This window comes from Hypanus sabinus, chromosome 3, assembly GCF_030144855.1.
Source record: "Hypanus sabinus isolate sHypSab1 chromosome 3, sHypSab1.hap1, whole genome shotgun sequence".
Taxonomy (NCBI): Eukaryota; Metazoa; Chordata; class Chondrichthyes; order Myliobatiformes; family Dasyatidae; genus Hypanus; species Hypanus sabinus.
In genome coordinates, this window is record NC_082708.1 from 110,884,163 (window position 1) to 110,897,425 (window position 13,263).

Sequence of the window (13,263 nt, forward strand, 5' to 3'; positions counted from 1 at the left end):
GACTCACACTACCAGGTTCAGGAACAATTATTACACTTCAATCATCAGACTCCTGAACCAGAGGGGATAACTTCACTTGCCCCATCACTGACCTGGTCCCACAACCAATGAACTCACTTTCATTTCATGTTCTCAATATATATTGCTTATTTATTTATTATTACTATTTTCTTTTTCCTTTCTTGTTTTTACACATTTTGTTGCCATCTTTAGCACACTGGTTGACTTGTTGGTGTGGTTTTTCATCAAATCTTTTTTGGTACTGGATTTATTGAGTATGCCAGCAAGAAATTGAATCACAGGGTTGTATGTGGGGACATACATGTACTCTGATATTTTGCTTTGAACTTTTAAAATGTTATTAAAATAGACTGAGGTATGGGGAAGGAGCCAAATAGGCCTGAAGTTTGGTTGACTTGATGTACAAATGCAAAATTTGATGTAAAAAAAATCTAAACATGCAAGATCTCAGTCATTTTATGTAGCTCAAAGGAAAAAATTTGTAAATCTAACTGTGTCATTTATAAAATACCAGAAGTATGTTGATGCCACCCAGCTGCTCTCAGTCATCATGAATGTTATCCGGTTACACCGAAATATAATGAGCAGATGACAAGCTAGAAATCTCAAACGAAACACTCCAGGCCACAAAGTCACATTCTTGAACCAGAAAGTCAAAAGTGTTGTAATTTAAGCTGTTATGACACCAGAAGATGAACTCTTCACCAATGTAGCAGAAATTAATGAATAATTTTGATGTTTTGGCTTGCTGCCCACAAGCCAGTTGTTTGCGGCTGAGGTCCTGTTGACTGAATTCTAAAGTTCTTTGAACTTTTAAGTGCTGCAGCCCTTTATTTTCAGTTGAATGTGTGACTGCTGGTTTTCATATAGATCCATCGTATCGTTCCATTGTTTTGTCTTCCCTTTCTTCTTTTAACACTGTGCAATACATTTCTGGGCCCAGCAAAGATCAGAGCACTAATATTGCATATTTAATCCATCTGGTATTTTATAATTGTCCACTTTATCTACAGCATTGGCTTTGTTCTCACCATTGTCAAACTGGTTTGAATTAAATCATGTTGATTTCTACTCTGCTAAACTTATATTCCTGGATGAACCTGTAATCATGAAATATAAACCTCGGCTTGTCCTCTTCATTATAAATGATATCAAACTTTTAACCTAGAGCAACAAACTCACTCCTGAAGGACTCAGCAGGTCAGACAGCATCTGTGGAGGGAAACGGGTAGTTGACATGTCAAGCTGAGACCATCAGGCTCTTTAACAAAAGAGGATAACTACGCTCACCTATTGAGATGTTCCCACATCCAATTATCTCACTTTAAGGACTCTATCTTATTTCATGCTCTCGTTATTTATATTTGCATTTGCACAGTTTGTTGTCTTCTATGTTCTTGCTCTTTCATTGAAACTGGTTTATAGTTACTATTCTATTGTATTATTGCTTCAGACTGACAATCAGCCTGAAAAAGACGGAAGTTTTGTACCAACTGGTTCCTGGCTCAAGCTACAAAGAACCAACTGTCCTCATTGATAACACTCGTCTCAATGCTACCTGGGCAGCATAATAACATCCTCAGCTTCTCTGGATGTAGAGACTGAGTCAAGAAACAGAAAAGCCTGCTTTGCCTTTGGTCAGCTGAAAGATCGAGTTTGGTCACAGAACATCAGGTTGGCCACCAGGTGCAAGGTAAACAGGGCCGTTGTCATATCAGCCTTGCTATACGGATGTGAGACGTGGTGCCCATATCAGAGTCACTTACGCCAGCTTGACCAACTGCAGCAGCATCACCTACGTTCTCTGATGAAGCTCACCTGGCGAGACAAGGTCTCCAATACCGAGGTCCTCTCTCGAGTCGGAATGCCAGCAGTTTCAACCTTGGTGATGTCAGCCCAACTGCACTGGGCAGGACATGTTGTCAGAATGCCTGACAGAAGACTGCCCAAGAACATCTTGCACAGCCAACTGTCCAGTGGTACCTGAAAACGAGGAGGCCAGCGACTACGGTATAAGGATGTTCTGCACAGGAGCCTCAAGAAAGCTGACATTGCCCCATCAACATGGGAGGATCTGGCTCAAGATCACTCACAGTGGACGGACAGCATCAGAAAAGTTGTGGACACTGTCGATAACAAGCTCCTAGAGGCAACAGAGGAAAGGCCCAGGAAGCGCCACAACAGAGCTTCTGCCTCTGCTGCCCCTCCAGGTCTCACCTGCCAAGTATGAGGCAAACAGTGCCTGTCAAGGATTGGCCCGTACAGCCACTCCAGGACGCACATATCAAACCCCACTGACTGACTGAATGGAACCATCATCATCCTACAGGATGGATAGCCTGCGAGACTATTCTGTTGGTGAGTATGCCCGCAGGAGAAAGAATCACAGGGTTGTATCTGGTGACCTGTATGTACTTTCTTAAATTTTACTTTGAACTGTTTCATTGAAAGGACAGAGCCCTTCTCCTTATGCTTATTTACCAATCAGCTGCTGCAAAAAGCTTGTTTTAGTTTCAACTGCACAAGTCAACTCAACATCTATCCTGAAAATTAATTTCAGAATCTAGTGTGATTCATGCAGATTACCTGATTCTCGTGACCATCGTGCTCCATCTCACCTAGTGTGGAGTTAGCAGGGTTCCAGCATTTTTATAGGAAATAGACTGGCATGTGTGTGATATTCCTGGCCCAGACCTTAACTAACAAAGGATGTGTACAGGCCTGAAAGTGGTGAATTATTGGTGCCTGCAGCGAGCAATGACTGAAAAAATAAAGGTGAATTTCCTCCTAGCAGAGGTTTCTGGGGTGAGTCTCCCCATGAAGCAGTAGCTCTGCAAATCAAAAAAGTAGCCCACTTAAAACAACATTGGTCACTGGTATAGCTGTGCCTCGGAGCTGGATGGCTGACAGAATAACCACTGCACAAGTTTTGAGGGGAGGCAGAAGGAGGGTTGCTAGTCGTCCCATATTGAGAGGTGACTGCCTTGTGATTGAATGTGTTTCCTTCAGGCAATTTAGGTAAACCCCTCTCTCCCTTGTCTCTACCCACAAAGATCGAGAGCGGCACAAATTCGACTGGGCATCAGCTAGTAGAGCATTCCTAGAAGCGCGGTTTTCCCTGAGCAATTCTGTAAACAGACATGTAGACCTCGATCCTATTTATGAGCCATTGCAGACAGAATTCCAGACCACAATGCACCAAGTTCATTATGCAACACCAATCAGCGATGAGATATCCTCCCCACGTCTCAACTGAAAGGACAACCAATCAGCTGATTGGTAAGTATATAAAGGCCCAGCAGTTGGAGGACACACCACAATTAGCAGTGCACCAATGCTGTCTCCTTGTATGGTGATGAAACATTTGCAAGTAAATTGCCAAGACTGGAGAACAACTCAACCCAACTAATTTAGATAAGATTGCAGGCTGGTCCTGAACCACTCTCACCTATAAGACACTGGCCAGCCAGCATGTTGTGATCGTTAGGGTTCGGTTATGGATTAGGCCCAGCACATCACAGGTAGAGTCCTCCCAACCACTGAGCACATCTGTGTGAAGCACTGTCATAGGAAAGCAGCATCCATCATTAGGGATCCCCACCACCCAGGTCACGCTCACTTTTCGTTGCTGCCACCAGGTAGAAGGTACAAGAGCCTCAGGACATGCGCGACCATGTTCAAGAATAGTTCCTAACCTTCAGCCATCAGGCTCTTGAACAAAACGGAATCACTCACTTGCCACATAACTGAAATGTACCCACAACCAATTATCTCACTTTGAGGACTCTATCTTATTATCCCATGTTCTAGTTATTTATTGCTATTCACAGTATTTATATTTGCATTTGCAAACTTTGTTGTCCTCTGCATTCTGATCTTTCATTGATCCTATTGTAGTTACTATTCTATAGATTTGCAGAGTATGCCCACAGGAAAATTAATCTCAGGTTTGTATATGGTGACATATATGCACTTTGAAAATAAAATTTACTCTGAACTTTGATCTAGCACATCAATCTATATGTAATGCATATTATTATATGTAATGTAAATAAAAATTGCTTTTGATTTGCTTCCATCGATCTTGCCAGGAAACCATGTGTGTACTGGCCCTCTGCTAAAATTGCCGATCACCCTTGGTATCAACTCAGAATCTCAATCACCAATGGAACAGATTCGGAAAGGCAATCAGTGACTGGGTTTAAGCTCTGATATCATGCTGCACTTTCTGTTGAAGGGTCACCACCGAGACAGTTTCTTTTTCTGTGCGTGTAACTTGACCTGCCATGTTTTCCCAGTGTTTTTCTGTTTTGGTTTCAGCCATCCAGCATCTGCATTTTTGTTTTGCTTATTTTTATTTGCATTAAAATTGGCCAACAAGGATCTGTCCACATGGTGGCACTCCTGAGGCGTGATTACAGCCATGACTTAGTTGACGGTATTCTCTCACCTGTCAGAGATTGGGGAGCAAAAAAAATCCAGGCTGATGCACCTGTGCTGTCTTGAGAGAGTATTGCATTGTTGGAAGCGATGTCTTTCAGATGGTCAGCAACACATCCGGAGCTGGCGGTGCATAAATTAGTTGTCCCAAATTCCCACATTACAAATGTGGCGACACTTGAAAAGTGCTTTTTGGGAATAAGTATCATAGATCATACAGAAATCAAGAAAGTTACAATACAAACAATTTTTTTTTCCCTATAAGTAATCCTTTGCTGAGAAAGTAGTCCTTGCTAAGGAGGTAGGAAAATGATCTGCAATGTTTTGCAATCTAAACTGATGTCAGAAAAATCTCTTGGAAACCTGTGTTCCTTACACTAGGAACAGACATTTTCCTGCCACATAATACCTGTTCCATACTAGATGCAATTTACACTTTCACAAAGATAATTTCCTGTAAGTACTAAATGACCTGAATGTTTTTCATCAAATACATCTCTGAATAATTACATTTGTTAACTAATGCAGAGGTGATTTAAGATTTCATGGTAAAGTCTATTTTTATTGTCTACATTGTCAAAAGTATATCTGTAAATTATTAGTAAAGTTGAGATGCAATTTCTGATCATTTTGAGATAAAATGTAATACAGTGATTCAACTAAATGCAGATGATTTGAAAGTCTGCACCTGATTGAGGTATTGAGTGTGCTGCACCTTGTGATCAGTTAGATTTTCAGTGATCAATGTGGAATAAAGTGAGATGAGAAATTAAAGGGGAAATCCATAACAATCTGAACTAGGGGCTTCCAGCGACATGTTCATTAGAGTTGAATGGAATGGCAGCTCCCTCTTCGCAGGGTGGTAATGGCTCACAATCCTAGAGGAAAAAATATTACATTTTAAGACGTAATGTAATGACAACTCAATACTTTTTGTTTACACTATATGCAAAAAAGGTCATCTTTAGTATACCATTCTTTAAAAAAAATCAGTTTACTTTCAAAAAGTGGTATACTGAAGGACAACATCTGGAGCATCAACAAGGTAGAATAACTTGGAACTCCAGGGTTTTATTGGTGAAATGCGAACCTGGCATACTGCATTTGTGTATTTTTAAAAAAAAGTTAAGAAGGAATCAGAACTTTCCATCCAGGTTCGACGGGTAGATAGAGGTATATAAAATGATAGGAGATATAGATAGGGTCAGTACTCAGACTCTTTCCTCATCGCCCCCATTGTAGGGGTATCAACACCCAGACAGCATTGGTTTAAGGTGAGAAGCAGGAGTTCTAAAGGGGATATCGATATTGGAACATGATTAGAGCCTTATCTAGGCAGGGCATAGGAGGATAATGAATGATGCAGATGGGCAAAAAGTTACATGTATGACTCCATGAATAAGGAAAATTCCTTTTGGGTTTTATTATTTTTATATTCTTGCAATGTAATTGAATACTTTCATACCTTTGCAAAGATATATAGGCCAATTAGAACAGTGGGCTGAACGATGGCAGATAGAGTTTAATGCTGATAAGTGTGAGGTGCTACATTTTGGTAGGAATAATCCAAATAGGACATACATGGTAAATGGTAGGGCATTGAAGAATGCAGTAGAACAGAGTGATCTAGGAATAATGGTGCATAGTTCCCTGAAGGTAGAATCTCATGTGGATAGGGTTGTGAAGAAAGCTTTTGGTATGCTGGCCTTTATAAATCAGAGCATTGAGTATAGGAGTTGAGATGTAATAATAAAATTATACAAGGCATTGGTAAGGCCGTATTTGGAGTATTGTATACAGTTCTGGTCACCGAATTATAGGAAAGATATCAACAAAATAGAGAGAGTACAGAGAAGATTTACTAGAATGTTACCTGGGTTTCAGCACCTAAGTTACAGGGAAAGGTTGAACCACTTGGGTCTTTATTCTTTGGAGCGTAGAAGGTTGAGGGGGGACTTGATAGAGGTATTTAAAATTATGAGGGGGTTAGATAGAGTTGACGTGGATAGGCTTTTTCCATTGAGAGTTAGGGGGCAAAAGTTTAGGGATAACACGAGGGGGAACTTCTTTACACAGAGAGTGGTAGCTGTGTGACACGAGCTTCCAGTAGAAGTGGTAGAGGCAGGTTCAGTATTGTCACTTAAAGTAAAATTGGATCGGTATATGGACAGGAAAGGAGTGGAGGGTTATGGGCTGAGTGCAGGTCGGTGGGACTAGGTGAGAGTAAGCGTTCAGCACGGACTAGAAGGGCTGAGGTTGGCCTGTTTCCATGCTGTAATTGTTATATAGTTATGAAACTTTAATGCCCAATAATGGTGATATTAACTGAGTCACTGAGACATTGGAAATTGGAGTTCCATGCTTTAGCTTCTACAGATAAATTATTTGCTCAATTCAAGGCATCTGTCTGATGTTTTCACACATTCAAATATTATTCTGAGTTGCCTTGCTTTCAGCATAGCTGAAACATAACTTTCACACAAAGTTTCTGTTCTGATTCTCTCTGGATTTTATTCAAATTGGTCACAAAATTCTGGAACCTAACTCTATATCTTGGATTCTGAAGTGACTGGTTGCAGGATAATTAACTGTAGAGACATCCAAGCCTCATTCACTGACTCCATCACTGTGTAGCATTCGAGAACAGTCCGAGATTGATGCCTGACTTCAGTTATGAATGCATCAAATGTGCTTTTTTCCCCCTGAGAGTAGCTAAGCTGCCAGACAATGGTACCCATAAGTAACTTAAGAGTTGGTAATTTCTGAAGCTTTGTCATAGAGGAAAAGTTCTATCCATTTCTTTATATTAAGTTCTGAATAGAGGTGTTAGTTTTCATTGGCAAAACATGATTAACATGAAACTTCTCGGCTTGCCATATTTGATACTGTGGAGAACTGATTTTGTTTCCTCTGAAGTAATTTTAAGTTTAATTTGCAGTATCTTTATGTACAACCCACATGATGTCTTCTTTGTGATATATTTTTCAAGGTTTGGGTCAAAGGACACAAGTGAAGTTACCTGTGTTTGAATATGGAAAGAACCATGCTATGATTCCAGTTAGATGCCATCATTAAAATGGGCCTTTTTCAATGCAGGGATGTAGATGGCTGAGTATTACAGCAGCATTCTGGGCTAAGCATTCAGTGATTTATGCTGATCATCCTAACTGAAGTCAGAATTAACAGAAGTAATGTTCACTCGAATTTGTGGTTTTGCACTTACCAAGTTGTACAAACACTCTGAAAGAAAGGTAACAAAACTTGAATGATATATTTCTAAACACGTTGGAACTAATGTAAAGAAAAAACATTGGGGGGGGGGAATAGTCTTTTCCCCCATCCTCATTACTCGTCAATATGGTGACAGAGCACTGCTGCCTCAACTCCAGGGAGATGAGTTGGATTCTGATCTCTGGTGTCAGTACGGCACTTGCACCAGGTGTGTTTCCCCAGGGTTTTCTGTTTTTTTTCTTGTATCCCAAGGTGGGTTGGTAAGCTGCCCATGAGTTACTGTAGATTAGGTGGGTGGGGTGGGGGAACTATGAAGGGTTAATGGTGTTTGAGAGCAAATGTGGTAGGAATAGAGAAAAAAACAAAAATAAAGGAATATAAGACTCATGGGATTGCTTTGCTGGGAGCAGACATGAACCCAATGGGATGCATGACCTCCCTGTAGTAGTAATTAAATTAGAATTAAAAATGTAAGCTTAATTAATTAGCATGACTGCAGATTGCTTGCTATTAACTGCTCCGAGGTTGCATTGGAGCTACATCTGGGCATGCTGAGCACACCAGTTTTTGAAATCTATGCAGAGAATAAGGTTGCCCTAGCAGACAAGGTGAAGGAAAATCCCAAGGTATTCTACAGATATGCTAGAAGCAAAAGGATGGCAAGGGACAAAATTGGTCCTCTGGATGATCATGGTAATCCATGCGTGAAGCCAAAAGAGATGGGGGAGATATTAAATGGATTCTTTGCATCTGTGTTTACTCGGGAGATTGACACTGAGTCTACAGAAGTGAAGCAAAGCAGCAGCAAGGTCATGGATTCTGTACAGATTACAGAGGAGGAGATGTTTGCTGCCTTGATGCAAATTAGGGTGGATAAATCCCCAGGGCCTGACAAGGTGTTCCCTTGGACCCTGTGGGAGGTAATTGCAGAAATTGCAGGTGCCCTAGCAGAGATACTTAAATTATCCTTAGTGAGAGGTGAGGTACCAGAGGACTGGAGGATCGCTGATGTTGTTCCACTCTGCTCTGAACATAAAGCAGAAAATTAGAGGCTGGTGCATCTGACATCAGGTGTGGGAATGTTATTGGAAGATATTGTAAGGGATCAGATACATAAGCATTTGGATAGACATGGACTGTTTAAGGATAGTCAGTGTGGCTTCTGCATGGTAGGCTGTGTCTAATCCAATCTTGTAAAGTTGTTCAAAGAAGTTACCTAGAAAAGTGTATGAAGGCAAGGCAGTGGATGGTGTCTACATGGATATTTGACAAGGTCGTGCATGGGAGGTTGGTCAAAATGGTTCAGTTGCTCAATATTCAAGATGAGGTAGTAAATTGGATTAGACATTGGCTTTGTGGGAGAGGCCAGAGAATAGTAGTAGATGGTTGCCCTCTGACTGGAGACCTGTGACAAGTGGAGTATTGTTTGTTCATTGTATCATGGTCTGGATGATAATATGGTTAAATGGATCAGCAAATTTGTGAAAGATATCAAGATTGGGGCTGTAATGGACAGCGAGGAAGATTATCAGAGCTTGCAGCAGGATCTGGACCAGCTGGAAAAATGGCAGATGGAATTTAATGCAGACAAGTGTGAGGTGTTGCACTTTGGTAGGACCAACCAGGATCTACCACACTCCTCGGTGCCCTACCGTTCAAAGGGACTTGGGAATACAGATCCATAATTCATTGAAAGTGGTGCAACAGGTTGACAGGGTCATAAAGAAAGCATTTGCCAATTTGGCCTTCATAAATCAAAGTATTGAGTACAGGAAATGGGATGTTATGTTGAAGTTGTATTAGACTTTGGTGAGGCCTAATTTGGAGCATTGTGTGCCATTTTGGTCACCTACCTACAGGAAAGATGTAAATAAGTTTGAAAGACTACAGAGAAAATTTACAAGGATGTTGCTGGGACTGGAGGACTTGAGTTATAAGGAAAGACTGAACACGTCAGGACATTATTCTTTGGAATGTAAAAGATTAAAGACTGATTTGCTACAGGTATACAAAATTATGAGGGGTATAGATAGGGTAAATGCAAGCAGGTTTTTTCCACTGATGTTGGGTGAAACTAAAATTCAAGGTCATGGGTTAAGGGTAAGAGGTGAAAAATTTCAGGGGAACTTGAGAGGAAACTTCTTCACTCAGAGGGTTGTAAAAGTGTGGAATGAGTTGCCAGTGCAAGTGGTGCATGCAAGCTGGATTTCAACACAAGACAAGTTTGGGTAGGGGTATGGAGGGCTATGGTCTGGGTGCAGGTTGATGGGAGTAGAGTTGAAATGATTCAGCATGGATGAGATGGGCCAAAGGCCTCTGTGTGTTGTATTTTTCTATGACACCATGCGGTTGAAAATAGAGCAAATGTCATATTCAACAATACTCTCAACAAAATCTTTTAACACTTTTTTTGGCACACTTTTTGAAACTGCAAGTTGATTTTTTAAAATCTTTTTCTCCTGTGTAGTTCATTTATTTTTGTATGCACATATGTGTCTTTATATGTGTCCTACTTTGTTACATTTTCTGCAAGTTTTACTTTTAAAGTCTGGTGTATATGAGCACTTGCCATAACAACAACACAATTTGTTTGACCAGGCAGGCTTTTGTTTATTCACACTCACTTTCATTGCTAACTGCAACTCAATTACATTTCTGAGTGCTGTTTCCATTGATACAGTGATTTCAACTGCTCTTTTAAATGAGTTGTGGTTCAGTTAAAACCCATTCTTTAAGGAACAGCAATAAACTCTCCCAAAACCCTATTCAAAGCACACCTCACCACACATCTCCAGTGCTGTTCTGCAACCTTCAGCCTGGAGTGAAGCGGGGTGGTCCTTCGAGGATGACAAAAAGAGAACGAGCCAAGCACATGTAGCACCCTTTATAGGTCAGGGAGCTGGAAGGTCCAACCCAGGTGATTTACTGGTGGGCCAACGGCTTGGTGCTAGATGGGTTATTCCAATTAAGGTGGCTAATGGTTAAGTGTGCATTGATTAGTTGGGAGGGGTGAAATGTTGACTGGCATGTTGTGTGACCTACAACCAGGTTAGGGCAGTGCTGAGCCGTGACAGGCATGGCTCTCTGGATACAGACTCCCACATCCCTTTACACCTCTGATTTCTGTATTCACTCCCCATTTAGAAAATAATCTGCACCTTTTATTCCTTCTATCAGCAAATATGGCTGTTCACTTCCCTACACTGTATTCTATCCGTCACTTCTTCCATTCTCCTAATTCTGCCTATGCCCATCTGCAGACTCCCTGCTTCCTCCACAGTTTCTGCCATTCCAGCTATCTTTGTACCATCTGCAAACTTGGTCACAAAACCATCAATTCTGTCATCCTTAACATTAACTCACTGAGGTTCTCTGACTTGCAGCATGTTAAGACCAAGGAATCAAATGGATAATTTGTATTGCACTTACAATAGTTATACTGGATACCAAAAGAGCTTTACTCTTAAAATATCTTACTGATAAAGAGAAACAGCTTGGAAACAAGCTCTTTGGGCTCTGAGTCCATGTCTATATTAGCCTGAAAGTGTTTTATTCTCCCCATATTCCCATCTGCTGCCTCCATATTCTACAACTCAACTACTTACAGTTGCCAATTAACCTTCCAACGCCAATACTTTGTATGTCAGAGGAAACCGGAGCATCTGGAGGAAACCCAATGGTTCACAGGGAAAAGGTGGAAAGGCTGAACTATTGAAGCTGTGCGGAATGTCAGGTGTCATTGATGAGTAAGGTAACAAAATAATACATACCAGCATTTCGTTGGATGTAGATGAGTCGGTGTTGTGAATGGGGCTGAGTGTGGTCACTTTCCACTGTGCAGACTCCCTGCCTTCTCTACTTCTTTTAAGGGGCCATGCTAGGAAGGCTCTGCCATCTCGTAAGCGATTAAGTACAGCAGGTGGAGGTTGCCTAGCAATTAGGAGAATATTAGTATTTTAGATCAATTGGTCTCACATGCGATTGTAGGAACCTTTACACCATGGATGTTATCATGCTTGACCTGACCTGTGCCTCGGGTTTATCCTGATCCTCGTGGTCCCACTAACCCATATGGTGTGAGAAGATCCATTACACTGGAGGTCATCACTCTGTGGCCCATCCAAGAGGTGAGAGGTCTATGACTACAGGTAGTGAACCCCATTCCCCAGGACTCGGCCTGTATCTGCTGATGACTCACCACTGATCAGGGCATAGAGTCATGGAAGACTACAGCACAGAAAGAGGCTCTTTGGTCCACCTAGTCTCTGCTGAACCTACCCCCATGGACCTGCACCTGGACCATAGCCCTCTCTACCCTTCCCATCTATGTAGCTATCCAAAATTTTAAATGTTGAAATCAAAATTGCTTCAACTACTTGAGTTGGCACTCTCACCATCCTCTGAGTGAAGAAATCTCTCATGTTCCCCTTAAACATTTCAACTTTCACCCTTGGCATCAAGTCTCACCCAATCTCTGGAAAAAGCCTGCTTGCAGTTACCTTATCTATACCCCTCAATTTTGTATATCTATCAAATCTCCTCTCAATTTTCTAGGGAATAATGTCCTAACCTATTGAATCATTCCTTATAACTCAGGTCCTATCACCAGCATATGTTGTAAAATTTGTTAACTTTGCAACAGCAGTAAGATGCAATACATCAGAGGACACCAAACTTTTATGCACCACGGACCGGTTTAATATTGACAATATTCTTGCGGACCGGCCGATGTGGGGTTGTTAAGCACGACCGGAATATAGGACCTATATTATAGGTGATAAGTCAACTGTAAATCACTTTATAAGTGGCTAATACACTCAATTTCATTTCTAAAAGGGTTTATCTAATGAATTTAGTATTAAACACAGAGCGCATGTTTTCCTCGCATGAACATAGTGATGTCAATTATAACTCACTTATAAATCAATAGCATCATAACATTTTAAGTAACGTTTGGATATTAAACACACAGCGCATATTTTCCTCGTATGAACATATAAAATCATTGCAATACACCAGTGAGAGGACAAGGTAAGGGCCAGAGGTCTCCGTACCGGGGCCACGGCAGTCGCAGTCCAGAGAGAGCAACTGACCGAGTGAGGAGTGCGACAGGGTGCATGCCCGCCCCCACTTGATGGTAGGTAGGATCCATCAGCTGACAGAAGTTTGGCCTGAGGGATGACTTTCAGTAGATCGCAGCAAGGTAGCTGCTCTGCTACTTATGAAACCTTGAGCCTGAACTAGGTCATCTGTGAATATTTTATCATCAGGTTCCCCACGAACATTCAGTGTGCTAAACAGGTTTAGAGGCGGTGCCCATCTGTCTGCACTCCAGGCCAGTAGCATCAGCACTTCTCGCTCGCCGCACAAAGCAGCTGGTTACCTGAGGCCAACCAGTGATCCCTGGCGCGTGATGACTTCGCGTGGGTAATGACCTTGTGTGCATTCAAGTTCAACAATGGGCATGACGGAATGAGGAAAGGTGCAGCTTTCGCCAAATCATATCATTTCCTCACAGCCTGGTAGCACATGCTTTGTGGTCCGGTGCTTGGGGACCACCGCAATATATTA

General features: G+C 41.6%; 1 protein-coding gene across 2 annotated transcripts in view; it reads right to left on the minus strand.

Annotated features, from left to right (window-relative positions):
• Positions 1–4,352: 4,352 nt before the first annotated feature.
• The window catches only part of LOC132391577 (uncharacterized protein C4orf45), a 46,297-nt gene continuing 37,386 nt past the window's right edge, over positions 4,353–13,263 (minus strand). The window contains exons 4-5 of one of the 2 annotated variants that reach the window (XM_059964948.1): positions 11,463–11,622; positions 4,353–5,339 (exon numbers count right to left, since the gene is read on the minus strand). In XM_059964948.1, coding sequence (XP_059820931.1) covers positions 5,259–5,339; positions 11,463–11,622 — 241 coding nt within the window. In that variant the 3' untranslated portion in view covers positions 4,353–5,258. The remainder of the gene's footprint in view (positions 5,340–11,462; positions 11,623–13,263) is intronic. The other variant, XM_059964947.1, reaches the window with a different exon arrangement.